The following is a 13,719-nucleotide window of genomic DNA, read 5'->3' as shown; positions in this document are numbered from 1 at the left end:
AAATAAAATAGTGACATTTATGATTAAAAATATTATAAAAGAATATAATTCAAGTTATTTGGTAACATTTATTGTTAAACATGTTACAAAAATATACAATTAAGAGAAATTAGTAGCATTATATTAAATGTTGACAGATAAATGTTAATAAATGTGTTATATGCAGTAGTGAAAGTGTACAAATAAAGTGTTTTACTTTGACTTTTTTTATTTTTTTATAAATAACTTAAATACAATTCTTTGTATAATGATAATATTTTGATTTAATTATACTTTTTATTATTCATATTTATCGATTTCACAAAATTTACCAACCAACTTACAAATTAAATTACACATTTTTCTACTTATCTTTCAAAATATTGTATTTTGTCATTTTGTTAGATGATTGTTGACATGAAATATTGATTAGTAACTGTAGACACTCAATTTCATTCGGGGTACCCAAATCAAGACAAAAGTCTACTAGAGTGAGACAAACAACCTTTGAGGGGCCCAACGCATTGGACAACAATTTTTTTATGATAATATCTCTCATTACATAACTAATTTTGACGATCCAAACATTGAGATTAAATATCAATATATTGAGAAGATATCATCAAAATTCCAGTATGATCCAATGGTTAATGAGTTCTCTAGAAGCCTCACATTGCAGTTGGAAAAAATAACACGTACGGTCTTAAGGGCCCAATAAAGCACCTAAACGAGGCAAGATGGATATGAAAGGCCCAAAAACTAAAAAAAACTGATCTAGGGCGCAGAACGGCCATTTCCAATTGTTCCCAATGTTGGAACAGCCCGTTCCCCTTTCCATAAAATTTTATGCTGATTAGCGTTTTTGTTCTGATAATATCTCCCTTTAAAGACCTAATTTTCATGATCCGATCGTTGAATTTAAAGATCAATGTCTTAAGAAAATATCATCAAAATTTTAGCATGATCTAACGGTTAACGATTTCTCTAGAGGCCTCGTATTGCAGCTAGAAAATATGAATCCTGTACCAGACAACATTTTTGTTATGATAGTATCTCTCACTACAAACCTAATTTTTAAGATCCAACCTTTGAAATTGAAGATCAATATATTGTGAAGATACCATAAAAAAAACCAGTATGATCCAACAGTTAACAAGTTCTCTAGAGGTTATGCATGGTGCCTAGGAAAAGATGGTATTTTTATAAAATTTAGTCCCACATCGAATAACTTTCTTAAGCTTTTGTCTCCTAGTTGACTATATAAGAAACCCTTTGGCCAATGGATAAAAGAAAAAGTTGCATAGCTTCTCCCCTCTCTATATAAACCTTTGAGTGATAGTGAGGCTTTTGTATAGCGGATGGCTGCCAAAACGCGTCCTGCACGCATTTGGAAAGATTCTCTTATAAAAAGCTTGCTTTAAAGGTTCTAAATTCTTCTCTTTTATTTATTCTTTGTAATTATTTTATTTATTATTTCATTTATTATTATTTTATTTCTTTATTCATCATTTTATTTATAATTCTTATATACCAACAAATAATCATGTAGAAAATAGGTATTTTTCGTCATGTAAATACTATTAAATAATAAAAAGGGATAAGATATTTAAAATATTATTTATTATTATGCTAATTTCATCATAGGGTACCAATTTAGGGTGTTGTAGGGGTGCCTAATACCTTCCCTACACGTAACCGACCTTCGAACCCAATTTTTGCTATGAAGACCTTTATTTTAATTGCAAAATCTTTTTTTTTCAATGTTTTGAGTAAAACATTGATGAAAATTTTATGAACTCATTTTTCAAAATCATTAATTAATGATTAGTTTGGTTTCTAGACATTTTCTAATTGATGAGATTTTTCAAAAGGTATTCCAAACCATTGGTCATAAGATCGAAATTTTTTGGGATACGACAGTAATGTGTCATATTAAATGTTGACATAAATTGTTAATGTGATATATAAATGATGAAGTGACATGTTTGAAATTCTGAAAGTTTAGTGTCAAAATTTGCAATTTCAAAAGTTGAGTAATAAAATTTATAAAATAATGAAATATGAATGATAAAAAGTACAATTAAGCTTAATATGTTTTGATTAAAATTAGTTGTACATTGATAACATATGCCAATATTTAATGCAAATTAAGTAAAATTTAATTTTAATTGGGAGACAATACTAAAACACCTAACAAACTAGACTAAGCTTAGAAGGATTTTAAGAACTTCTATACCAAAAAAATGTTGGTTTACAAACTACGTTAATTTCACATCATTAAAATAAGAGTAAAACTAAAGATTTATAAAATACATACACACTAAATTGATTAGAGACATTTTGAGTAATGATTAAAGGTAAAACTATGAAAATAAAAATTCAAAGTAAACAATATCAAATCAATGTAAAGATGTGTGTGCAAATACCTTGAAATACCCTAAATTTGATATACAAAAAATATCATACCCCTCTTGATAAAAATATATTTGTCTTAAATAATGTCTAATAACAACTTTAATAGAAAATACTCTTCATTTTCAACAGAGAAGTTATCAACAACTCTCCTAGACTGTGCCCAAAAAGACTCAAGTTTTCTCCAAGTTGTTACACATTTATTTACCTGAACATTTTACATACAAGCTTGCTTTAGAAGAGTGTAGAATCTATCTACAAGAAGACTACTCACTTTTCATCCACACATCCCTGAGTAGCTCATATCTAACAGGAGATTGGTTGCGAATTTCTTTCAACTTCAAGCTGGATTTTGCTGAAACCGATGGTGATGAGGAAGCACTGGACAATATTGAATACAATGGGGACTTCAATTCATTGAGCTCATCATCACTGGTGCATGACTTTTTAACAACACAAGATCTGTTTCTTCTTAGTTGAGATTTGCTTCCCTTCTCCCCAACAATGCTTGCAATGGAAGTGGCTGGTGGAGGTGAATACACAATGGGGGCTGCAATGAATGGAAAGTTGTTGAAATGCTCCATTCCATCTCCCATAGCATTCTGTAAAATTCAAAACAAAACTTAGAATAGATCACATTGGACATCAGAAATAAGTAACATAGCTTGAATGTGTCAAGTTGTCAACAATGTTGTATTGATATTTTAAAAATAAGTGATGCAACATTCATATAAATGTTAGCTGTATATATTGGAAAAATAAAGAAAATAAACTAATCATTTGATCTCTATAGAGATTACTCATTCAATAATTAGTCTTCAAATGGGCATGTAGGAATTAAAACTTCAGATTTTATGGAGGAAAACTTAAGAAAGATAGTTGCAGTAAAGACCAATGTGTATTATTAAGGGACTAAAATTTAAACTTCCAGTTTTTTTTTAACCATAATAAAATATAAATAATATGTAAATATAGTTATATTTCAGTTATATACTATGGTATCTCATATCTGTATCTTAATTTTTGAAAACGTTGTCATATTTATACACCATATACAATTCTCGTATATAAAACTAAGAGAGAAAAAAAGAAAACAATATGTGCAACTAAGAGAGAGAAAAAAGAAAACAGAGAGAAGTGTAAAATGTAATAAATGATGTGAAAAAATAGATAAAAAAAAAAAAACTATGTTGTATGAAATTTTGTATGCGTATTATTACTCTTTTAATTTAGACCTCTCTGCTACAGTAATAGTACCCAGATTTCACATGCATGCTGAAACTTACCCCAAGTATAATGCGAGTATTTTATTTATTTATGAATGTGAGATTCTATATGGGGTATATCAAATAGAAGATTCTATATAATGAGCCAAAGAGGACTAAAGTCCAAATTTGTATATCTAACCTCTGAGTTCAGAGCCTCAAAAACATAAGATGGAACAGGATCACTGCAAAGCTCATCTGGGACAAAATTGTCAAGAATCTTCTTCATAAGTGTTGCAGTAAACATCGGACATACCTTAACAAACAAGAATCCTTGTATCATGATTAGGAGAAAGATACAACATGATATTAGCAACTAATTACATGAAGAGAAGTTCAATTTCATGGCCAAACAAACCTCATTCCTGATGGATGCACTAAACAGCATATCCTTAGGAAGCATCAAGAGGTCACTTAGTGCATTGAGAAGACTAAAGGATGTATTATGTCTCTCTTGATTGTTATCAGGGTGAGCTTTATCTTCAATTGAGTCATTATCATCCATGCCAAATAGATCAGTCAAACATCTAGACCAGGTCCCAATCTGACAAAGACAAATTGGTGACATAAGTGTAAAGAATGTATCACTAAATAATACAAGAAAATTATCTCTAGTGAAATTATATTCAAAGTTTAGTCACCCTCTAATTCAACAGCTTTTCAGATAAATTCCAGACCAAGAAAACCATGTTCACGACCTTATTTTATTTTAACCATGGTATTGGTACGGAAACAGTGACTAATTTTCGTTAGGGAATATGAACATACACAAAGTAAGTATTTCCTTCTTAATATCACTTATTCTATATCCAAGCTTAGGATTTGAATGGATTGCCAGATATGAAAGTTCACAAATGTATACACACGCACATATATAAATACACACATATATGTATGTGTACATATATGTATAGGGTATACGAATTGTTGTAACTTAAAAATTCTTTTCTTTTATATTAAATTCAATTCAAATAGATAAAAATATATACATATATACATATATATACATACATACACACATGTATTGAGAAGTTACCACAGTTTTTAGCTGTGCACCAGCTCCGAAGCTTAATTTCCCAGGTGGAATGGGGAGAACCTTGGGATCACTGATGGCATCAGATACAGGATCAGTTGGTATTTCATCAGCAGACTCTCGAAGAATAGCATTGAACATAGCCACATCTAATCTCGCCACACACTGCTCCATTATCTAGATTTATGCAGCAGAAATGGATTCTGAAGTCATGATAGATGCTAAGAACTGAAGAAGCACTTTCATGGACTAAACTAAAGTAATGAACTTAAGACTCAATATGAATTAGTATATTCTGCTGAGCTATCAACTTGGAGGAAGAAAAACACATTTGCAGATGCTTTACTTTCAGATTAAGAAATTTGCACAAATTAGACTTTTCTCAACCCTTCTTTGGCCTATATTCTAGTGAAGATATTAAAAATAAAGAGACACCTTTCAACTTCATGAGACCCTAGATCAGTCTTAACAAACACGCCTTATATATGCCATTATTTCTAGTTCAAATATTACACGTCTCTATCATATATGGTTAAATTTCCTGGCAGGAGTCAAAGGTAATAATAATGTCGAAACAAAATAAAACAAAATTTTCATCCTTTAGGACGAAAAATAAAAATAAAACCTTACGGCATTCATTTATAGTTGCAATCAAGTTTTTTGTTCTCAAGTTTTGGACCTTTGGTTTAAATATGTTTTTCATTCATTGTTTATCCTGCTCTTGTTTCTAAATTGACATTCAATCCTTCCTTACAAAGCTTTTAGTTTTACCAAACCACATAAAAATGAAAACAAATTATAAATAGAACAATATGATGAAAACTTTGGTTTCTTTTTCACAAAGAGACTATTTAAATGTAAGTTTAGAAGTGATTTTAAAGAGCTTTTTTCAAAAGAGAATTTCTCAAAAGTTCTTTTACTTTGTATCCAACAAGCTCAAAGAAGGTTAGGAAGCTATTAAATTAGACTGACCAATCTAGAAAGCATAGGCAGACAGCCACACTCATGCCCTCCTGCTCGAATAGGACAGAGCCTTTCACATGCTTCCCTGAAAGCTTTCTTCCAAATATATAGAGACAAGTTACCCTGCTCTTGATCACATGAGCTAGATGTCCTTTTATAGCTTTTTCTTGAGGCAGAACCCACTTCCTTGTTGGTCAACTTTGTATGCTGCATGTGGGGAGTCAAAGTCTGATCACAGACAAAGAAGGATTCATGTTAGATAACAAAGGATTTTTCATTTTTGTGATATTTAATCACCAGCCAATAGAGTACTAGCTGTAGGATTGTTCTAGGGGAGGATAAGATTAAGGCTTTACCTGCCACCAGATAGATTCTATAATGCGAGAGAATATCCATGCTTCAACCTTTTCCAGTGCTGATATAAATACCTGAGGATCATCCCAGTTACCAAAACCTCCATATCCTAATGCTGTATTTTCATTTTTTCTAGGGTATAAACCCTTCAACTTTAGTGAGGTAGTTATCTTGCCATGCACCTCCTCTCCCTCAATTTTCCTTCTCCTACCAGATCCATCAGGATTTGATGGAACCAAATCTTTGATGGTTCGGCTAATAATCGTTCTCAGCACTATAGTATTAGACAGCCAAAATGTCAACCTGTAGCCATGCAAGAAGAGTTCAACTACCTAGCACAGTTCATGGTGAAACTATTGTTTCCTTCACAGACAAAATTCATCAGGACATCAGTTGAACAACATCTAATTAGGACCTATTTGAATAAGCTTCTCTAGAAGCACTTCTAAAGAGAAAAATAGAAAGAAAAAAAAAAAAGTTTTCTCTTTAAGCTAAAAGTAGCTTATGCATGAATTAAAAATAAGATTTTAAAGAAATTAATAAGAGAGAAATTCTAAAAAATTGTTTATCCAGAAGCTAATTTTAACACGTAGAGAAACTTATTTCATTTTTTATTTTTACTTTCCTCTATTAGAAGTGTTTCCGGAGAAGTTTACTCAAGCATCTGCTTAATCTAACCCATTTAAGAGTTTTGTATGGGATATCCACTTCATTATTTTTAAAAGAAAGTTTAGATCAAGTCCATTCTCATTTTAGAAAGTATTTTGATGGATAAGCGTATCACGTGTTCAGCATAAGGGAACATTTCTTTGTGCCTCAGCCTCTTGTTTTCAGAAATAACCAAATAAACACAATTTTTTTCCACAAAATGTTTAACCAACATTTCATTATGGTGCAACTTGTGATTCTTAGAATTGATGGATATGTTGCACAATGTTAGTTTTCAGTGATACGATATTTGGAAAATTCTTAGAATAAACTGAAGCAAGAAATATAGCTCAAATGTACCTTGGGACATCATTTCCACATGCCTTTGTAACGAGTACCAATCCTGAAACAGAACTCTTAGCTGCCCCAGCTCTTCTTCCTTGAAGATTTTCTTTACAAACATGAAGATAGAGCCTGGAAAGGCGCCGAGCTGGGGCATGAACTTTACTCATGGAGCTTCCATGCTCAGCAACTACTGAATATAAAGCAGCCTCAATAGCAGCAGCTTCTCTTAACTCTCCTTCAAGCATCTTTATCTTCTTTTCCAAATGCTCAATTTTTCCATCAAAAGTACCATTTCTTGCTTCCTTTGCATGAATCTTAGCATCTTTTCTGTCACTGATTCTGTTCCCTCCACTGTTTTGTGCTTCTTCATGAATGCCATTTTCATTCAATTCAGCATGATGATTGCTACCAAGTGATTCGGCATTCCTAGCTGAGTCTGCTGGCAACCTCACTGACTTCATGTTCTTTAGTCTTTCACTTTTGAGAATATTTTCCTGCATACCAGCATTTGGCTCCCCAAAAGAATATGTATTGCTACCCAATAAGGCTTGATCCTTGGCACCTTGTGCCACCAATTGTTCATCTTCCATGCCGTTTTGCCAATCCAAATTAGACTTTTCGTTAACATTTATGTCCTCAACAGAACCATGGAAAACTTTATCACCTCCTCTCTCCTTCATAAAATATTTGTCAGTTTTACGTCTCCCAATTAATTTCTCATCACATTCAGAAGTATCACAGTTTTCAGAGGCTGGATTTTTACCATTGAACTGACCACTATCTTGAGATGATGTGTGCTTTGAATAGATGCCAAAAGTGCTTTCATTACTGTTTTTCTGGACTTCTGCAACAATGTTTCTATAGTTAGCTAGTTTTTCATTAAAACTCTGATCCAAATTTTCATGACCACTTCTTCTTGTCCCGTTCCTATAATTTATGTCTAAATTGTCACAAACTGAAGATGGGGAAGAAGAATCAGCACTAGGTGAAGAAACAAGCTTTTGGATTGACGAAGAATTACGATTAGGAGAGTTAGAAGCATGGCCATTTACCAGACTCCTGATAGCAGAAGATACATCTGTTTTAGAATTGTAAGAACTTCTGTCAAGCTTGTTGTATGTATCTTGTTGCGCCATATTCATGTTTCCAAGCCTTTTTTCTGAAGCCAATGGATGTTCCTTGCCATTCACACTAGTGTTGTCAAATGGTTCATTCTGCAATTCAGTTACAATTAGTATATTGCTTGAAGAGGGTTTTCTTAATATATTAACATAAAACAAACAAGAAAACCATCTCACTTATTTATCACACTTTTATTGGAAACATGCAAAATATGGTTACAACTTTTATATTTAACATCGAATCATTTCTAATTTGATTTCACTACTCTGTTCAACAAGCACAAAGTATACAAAAGTTGTAACGATATATTCTAATGTTGTGTCTGAACCACATTTATTTGACCTAATTAAACATACGCATTGCCAACATCTAAACTTTCAAAATTATTGTTCATGAAGTAGGACTCAACTTTTTAAGGTGTCACTCTCTCTCTTTCTAAATGGGTACATTTTATTTTTGCATGAGACTATAGGATCGTGCATCACTGCAAATAGCTAAACACATTAACAAAGTCATAATGAATGCAAAATCCAAACTGATAATATTTATATGATGTTAGATTCTATCTTAAAATCAATTTCCACTATTGCATTAAGTGAAGTTGTCTAAGATATAAAAATTGTGTTTGGCAGACTAGGCGATGCCTATCAAAATAGGCGAATAGCAAAGATGGACTATAGATAAGTTGTATTGCAAAACTTGAAGTAGGTGATGTTAGATTCTATCTTAAAATCAATTTCCAGTTTTCATGTGTCACACATGAATAATGTTGCATTTCTAACAGTACCAACAGAACTTATAAACAAGTACCTTTTCCAATTTGGACGAGGTAAACCCACTAGACTCAATAGAAGTAGAAACAGCAGCCACAGAAGAATGTGAGGAGCCATCATCATCAGTAAAAGAGGCAATCTCAGCTTCCTCAGCATATTCTTCATTCATGAGTGTTGACACTGAGTCACCACCATGATTGTCCTTCAACGAGGTACTAGCACCGCGATTCCTTTCAACAGGCTGAATTTTAATGAACAAAAAGGACTGATCTGTATTCCTGTAGCTCCTCTTGCAGTTCATAGGCACATTAGTGCTCAAAGTCTCTTGAAGTGTCCCATATTCAGCCAAGTCTATGATGGCAGACCCCAACAACTGACCCTTTACAGTTTTATCTCTTCTTGGCTCATACAAGTTGAACTCCAACAAATTCTTTTGGAACACATCAGAATCAACACTTCTCACAGACATATCCCTCAACAAAGTCACATGAAGCCTAAATGACTCATTGAATTCGATTCTTCCTTCACCTATGACTGAACCAAGTGAAGGGGCAACAAGAGTGGTGGAACCTGATGCACATTCTCCATTCTTCCATTCTATCAACACAGAACGAAGGGATCTTAGAGATTGTGATGGGGGCCAGGGCTTAATCTCCTGAATGTGAATGAGGAAATCAAGTTGAACTGTGAGGCTTCTCCTGTTCTTTCCTTTCATGCCTAGAACCATAGCTGCTAAGGTGGTGATGGATCTTCACCAGCTGAACTTTTCACTTCAATAATTCAATTTGGTTGAATGTGTAGAACAATCACAATCCCTCTTGAGAACTCAAAATGAAATCACAAACTAATTCCACATAACTTGAATGCAACAAAGAACACCCTGTGAAGTGTGAACTTAATTAATAAACAAATGCAGAGAAGTTCTTAATCTTAACTCTTTGAACAAGAAGGACCATATTTACAAAGTGCTAAAGATAATCAAAGAAGAAACAAAAAAGGGTGCACAAATGAGAAGGAACTAAAACCAAGAAGAAAATTAATAATGAGGACAATGGAATCCATTACAAGTTAAATACACAACATGACAACATAATAAAAGTCATTAAATTTCCCACAGATAAAATAAATAAATAAAAATGCATTAAAGAAGGGTTTAATGTAAACCTTACCAGGAAAAATCAGAAAGCTGCATGAGATGGCTATAACTGAAATGGGGTCACCATATTTACCATAAGATATATCCGAGTGCAGTGTTTTTAATATTTCTATTTTGTTCTGACACTCTTGTTTCTGGTTCACTTTCAGTTAGAGCTTGTGAAGCACACTAACTCACTCGAATATATATAATATAGCAGCATCGAAGCAAAGGATAGAATTTCCAAGTTAAAGTGATTTAAAGAAAAGATAAAGGGTTGGCACGTTTTGTTAGCCAAGTATATGTAACTCATTTGGTGAGGCTCATCAAAGGGATTGTTTGGTGTAAACTACTGAAATCACCACGGTCCGTGATGGCGATGCCTCGCCAGAATCAAGCGACTTTCACATCAAACGTTGAAGTTAGTGGTGCTACATTACCTTCAATTTCTTTTTCTCTGGTTAAAAGATCAAAATTTTCGTGACTTTGAATTTTTATATTATTTTAAGTTTGTATTGCATATGATGTATTATTTTGTATGAAACATATTGGAACTAGAAAAGTTCTCCGTAATTGATGCATTACCATACCACAGTTTTACAGCACAACTAATTAAACACATGAAATATAATAAAAACAAAAAAATGTTAATCAATTTTTAAAACATTAAGGGTACTAACAATATATTTTTTTTTATTTAAAAAAATACATTTATGAGTGTATGGATTAATTTGTGTGAAATTATCTGAATAATAACTAATTAAGTTAAAACAACTTCATACCAATTAGTTTATGTGTTTGTGGGTAGTATTTTTTAATTTAGGTATGTAACTATGATAAATACGTGGAAGAAAATATTTGTTACCTATATAAGTAATTTCAAGATCTTTCATAGAAGATATGTGATCTTTATTAAAAGGAAAAGTTATTTTATTTTTAATACATATTTTATTTCCGATTGAAATTTACTTGCTTACTAGTTTTTTAAAAATGAATCTTATTATCTTCAAGAAAATGAGACTTATATTTAATATCTATGACTTAACATGAGTTTTAAATAATAAAAAAATGTTAGTAGCAATAATCTCTCTAACATTTCTTGTTAATATTTTTGAAAATAATATATTTTGATAAATCTTATCATTAATTCAAGAAACACTGGTTGTTAAGTAAAAGTGTCCTAACATTTTTTATTTTTAAATAATCTTTCATCAATATAAACAATACGTTGAAAAGAGAATATTAAAGTATATTATTAAGTATTAAGTTTCCTCAACAAGACTTTAATGATAACAAAATTTACATAAATATTATTTTTCTATTTCTTAAATCCTTTTCTAGTTGGGCATGTAAACATATTTGAAGAATTATTAGATGCTAAATTTTCTCGGACTCGTCGAAGGAGTGCGTGTTTGAAGCAGGAGAAGGTGAGGCGAAAGGTAGTGTCAGTGTCGTGGGTGCAGAAGAGAAGTTAGATAACATAAATGGTGTTGGTTACACTACCAAAAAAACAATGCATACATGAAGGCGCGTGAAGAATACGCCACGCGATCACGCTACCCCATGCGTCCTTTCTACGTAATGGTCTTCGATGACATAGTTTACAAAGCTCAAGGAAATTGGATTGTAGTAAAATAAAACCTAATAATAAGATCAGTGAATACAGTCATAGAACTTCTTTTGTCCCCATAAAAACAGCAGGGATAGAGGTTTTTCATGCACCTTCTCCACTAGCACATGCAGTTTGACAACACTCCAGCTTGTATCTATATTTACTACTCAAATATAATAATATGAGAAAAAAAATATGTAATACTTTATCGATTTTTATAATTATAAGACAGTTTAAAATAAATTAATGATTTTTATAAGATACTTTACAATTTTTATAACATTAATTTATTTTTCATTTTTTATCTCTTGTGAGAATATGTATTTTTTTTTTGTCTTCTTTAAGTTTGTGTTTGGATATACGTTGATATGATTGATTTTGAATTAATGAAAATTTGTATAATTGATTTTAATTAAATGTTAGTCAAAAGTAATGTGTTTTTCATTTGGATGACAAATGATATGGATTTGATTTTATTGAATGTTGTTTGAAAACCTTTTTATCAAGGAGATTCCTTCGAAGCCCTCTCGCATTAAAGGGTTTCGATGCCCCTAGTTTGGTCAGCTAATGGAGTGTTGCCATGTGGTAACTTTTGCCACCTCACCTAGAATGTTGAACATTTGACCACGATCCGAATCATAACCCAATTCGATCGGGCTCTTTAGTAGGGTCCGAATGAGAATTCGAAGTTTGATTACTCTCTTCACTTTGACTTACGGTACAGGAATGCAACTAGCCAGTCAAACACAAACAAGCATATGATAAGATATATTATGCACAGATAAATATTATCATCACAGTGAGTTCATTCATAACATAATAAACAATAATAGATAACATCATAATGCATTATGCAATAGACAAGGACTGCATATTATTATGTATGTGGTGCTAGTAAAAAATATCACACTTGTACATTGTTACCAGTAATACACGTAGAGTGGTCTAGAAGTGTATGTCAGGTCACACCCTCTACACACTCTCACTAGGAGGACATACTATCAAGGTCTAGTTGAGATAGTTAAGTCACATAAGATACATCCCATACACACGAGGGTAGGATTGAGACTTCTCAAATCAAGTTATCCCCAAGGTTGGCTCCTAAGCTTTTACACAAGAGACCTTCCTTAACAATGTATTCCATATTGTACCCCAAGAACACATTTTATGCAAATGATGCACGTCAAATAGATTTGATGCAATAACATATACATTATCTCACTTCACGTATCACATGTTCATCATATCACCTCATATCTCCCATGTACATTCTCAAATAGATCAACTACTCATTAGTAAAAAAAGGTAGTATCAAGATCACAAGGGTAAAACAACTATCTATTAGTCGTTGAGCGAATATTACCTCATTGGGCAAGCTAAGCTCGTTGGGGGCCTCTCACTGAGTGACTAACATCTAGCTGAGGGAGTTAAACCCACTAAGCGAGTTGAGCCTCATAGGGTTTCTCGTTGAACAACCCAACACATCTCAGTGAGCAAGAATGCAACCTTCCTCCCTAGAAATCACATCTCCTCAACAACGATTATCCACATCCAATTCCATGCAAAAACTCATATATAATCGATAAAAGTGTTCAATAACATGCAATTAATATTCCAAATCACTCAATTTACACATATTAATCAATATCTTCTCACAACTATCATAATAGTTCCCTTAAGATTCCTCATAGGAACCAACAAGAACATCAAAAGATACAATTTCAAGCCAATTTCGAAAATTACAAACACATACATACAATTTACATCAAATAGAACGTACAAGGAGAAATAAAGAAGATAAAGGCACAATTGGAGAAAACCCCTCATACATAAACATATGACATACACAAGATTAGGGGCTAATTGCATTATCCGACATACAAACGAACATCTAGAGTGATGTTTCTCACTCCCCCCTTACCTTATTGAGTAGAAAAAGATGGATGATCAACTCTGGGGTAGTTCCCTTCTTACTCCTGTTTCACGAGCTTTGCACATTAAAAGAAGAGTGTTTACATAATAAAAAAAAGTGCTTAAAAATTGATTAAAATTGACCTTTCTTTAACCCTTCTTTAGTT

The 13,719-nt window shown here is 32.4% G+C and overlaps 1 protein-coding gene across 3 annotated transcripts; it reads right to left on the bottom strand.

Annotated features, from left to right (window-relative positions):
* Window positions 1–2,389: 2,389 nt before the first annotated feature.
* Window positions 2,390–10,603, bottom strand: LOC109812935 (uncharacterized). Of its 3 annotated transcripts, XM_083060836.1 has the most exons (11): window positions 10,064–10,601; window positions 8,932–9,774; window positions 8,052–8,213; window positions 7,763–7,843; window positions 7,015–7,673; window positions 6,009–6,309; window positions 5,662–5,880; window positions 4,693–4,866; window positions 4,015–4,200; window positions 3,799–3,912; window positions 2,390–2,993 (listed from the first exon to the last, which is right to left on the bottom strand). In XM_083060836.1, the coding sequence occupies exons 2-11, from the start codon at window positions 9,619–9,621 to the stop codon at window positions 2,658–2,660; spliced, it is 2,922 nt and encodes a 973-aa protein (XP_082916962.1). In that variant the 5' UTR covers window positions 9,622–9,774; window positions 10,064–10,601; the 3' UTR covers window positions 2,390–2,657. The 3 variants fall into 3 exon arrangements, with proteins under 3 accessions (XP_082916962.1, XP_020232590.1, XP_082916959.1); XM_020377001.3 differs by having other exon boundaries at window positions 7,015–8,213; window positions 10,064–10,603; XM_083060833.1 differs by lacking the exon at window positions 10,064–10,601 and having other exon boundaries at window positions 7,015–8,213; window positions 8,932–9,915.
* Window positions 10,604–13,719: the final 3,116 nt, after the last annotated feature.

Source organism: Cajanus cajan, chromosome 1, assembly GCF_000230855.2.
Source record: "Cajanus cajan strain Asha chromosome 1, NIPB_CcT2T_4, whole genome shotgun sequence".
In the NCBI taxonomy this organism is placed as follows: domain Eukaryota; kingdom Viridiplantae; phylum Streptophyta; class Magnoliopsida; order Fabales; family Fabaceae; genus Cajanus; species Cajanus cajan.
Note: the sequence above shows the minus strand (reverse complement) of the source record. Positions and strands in the feature narration are given on the sequence as shown.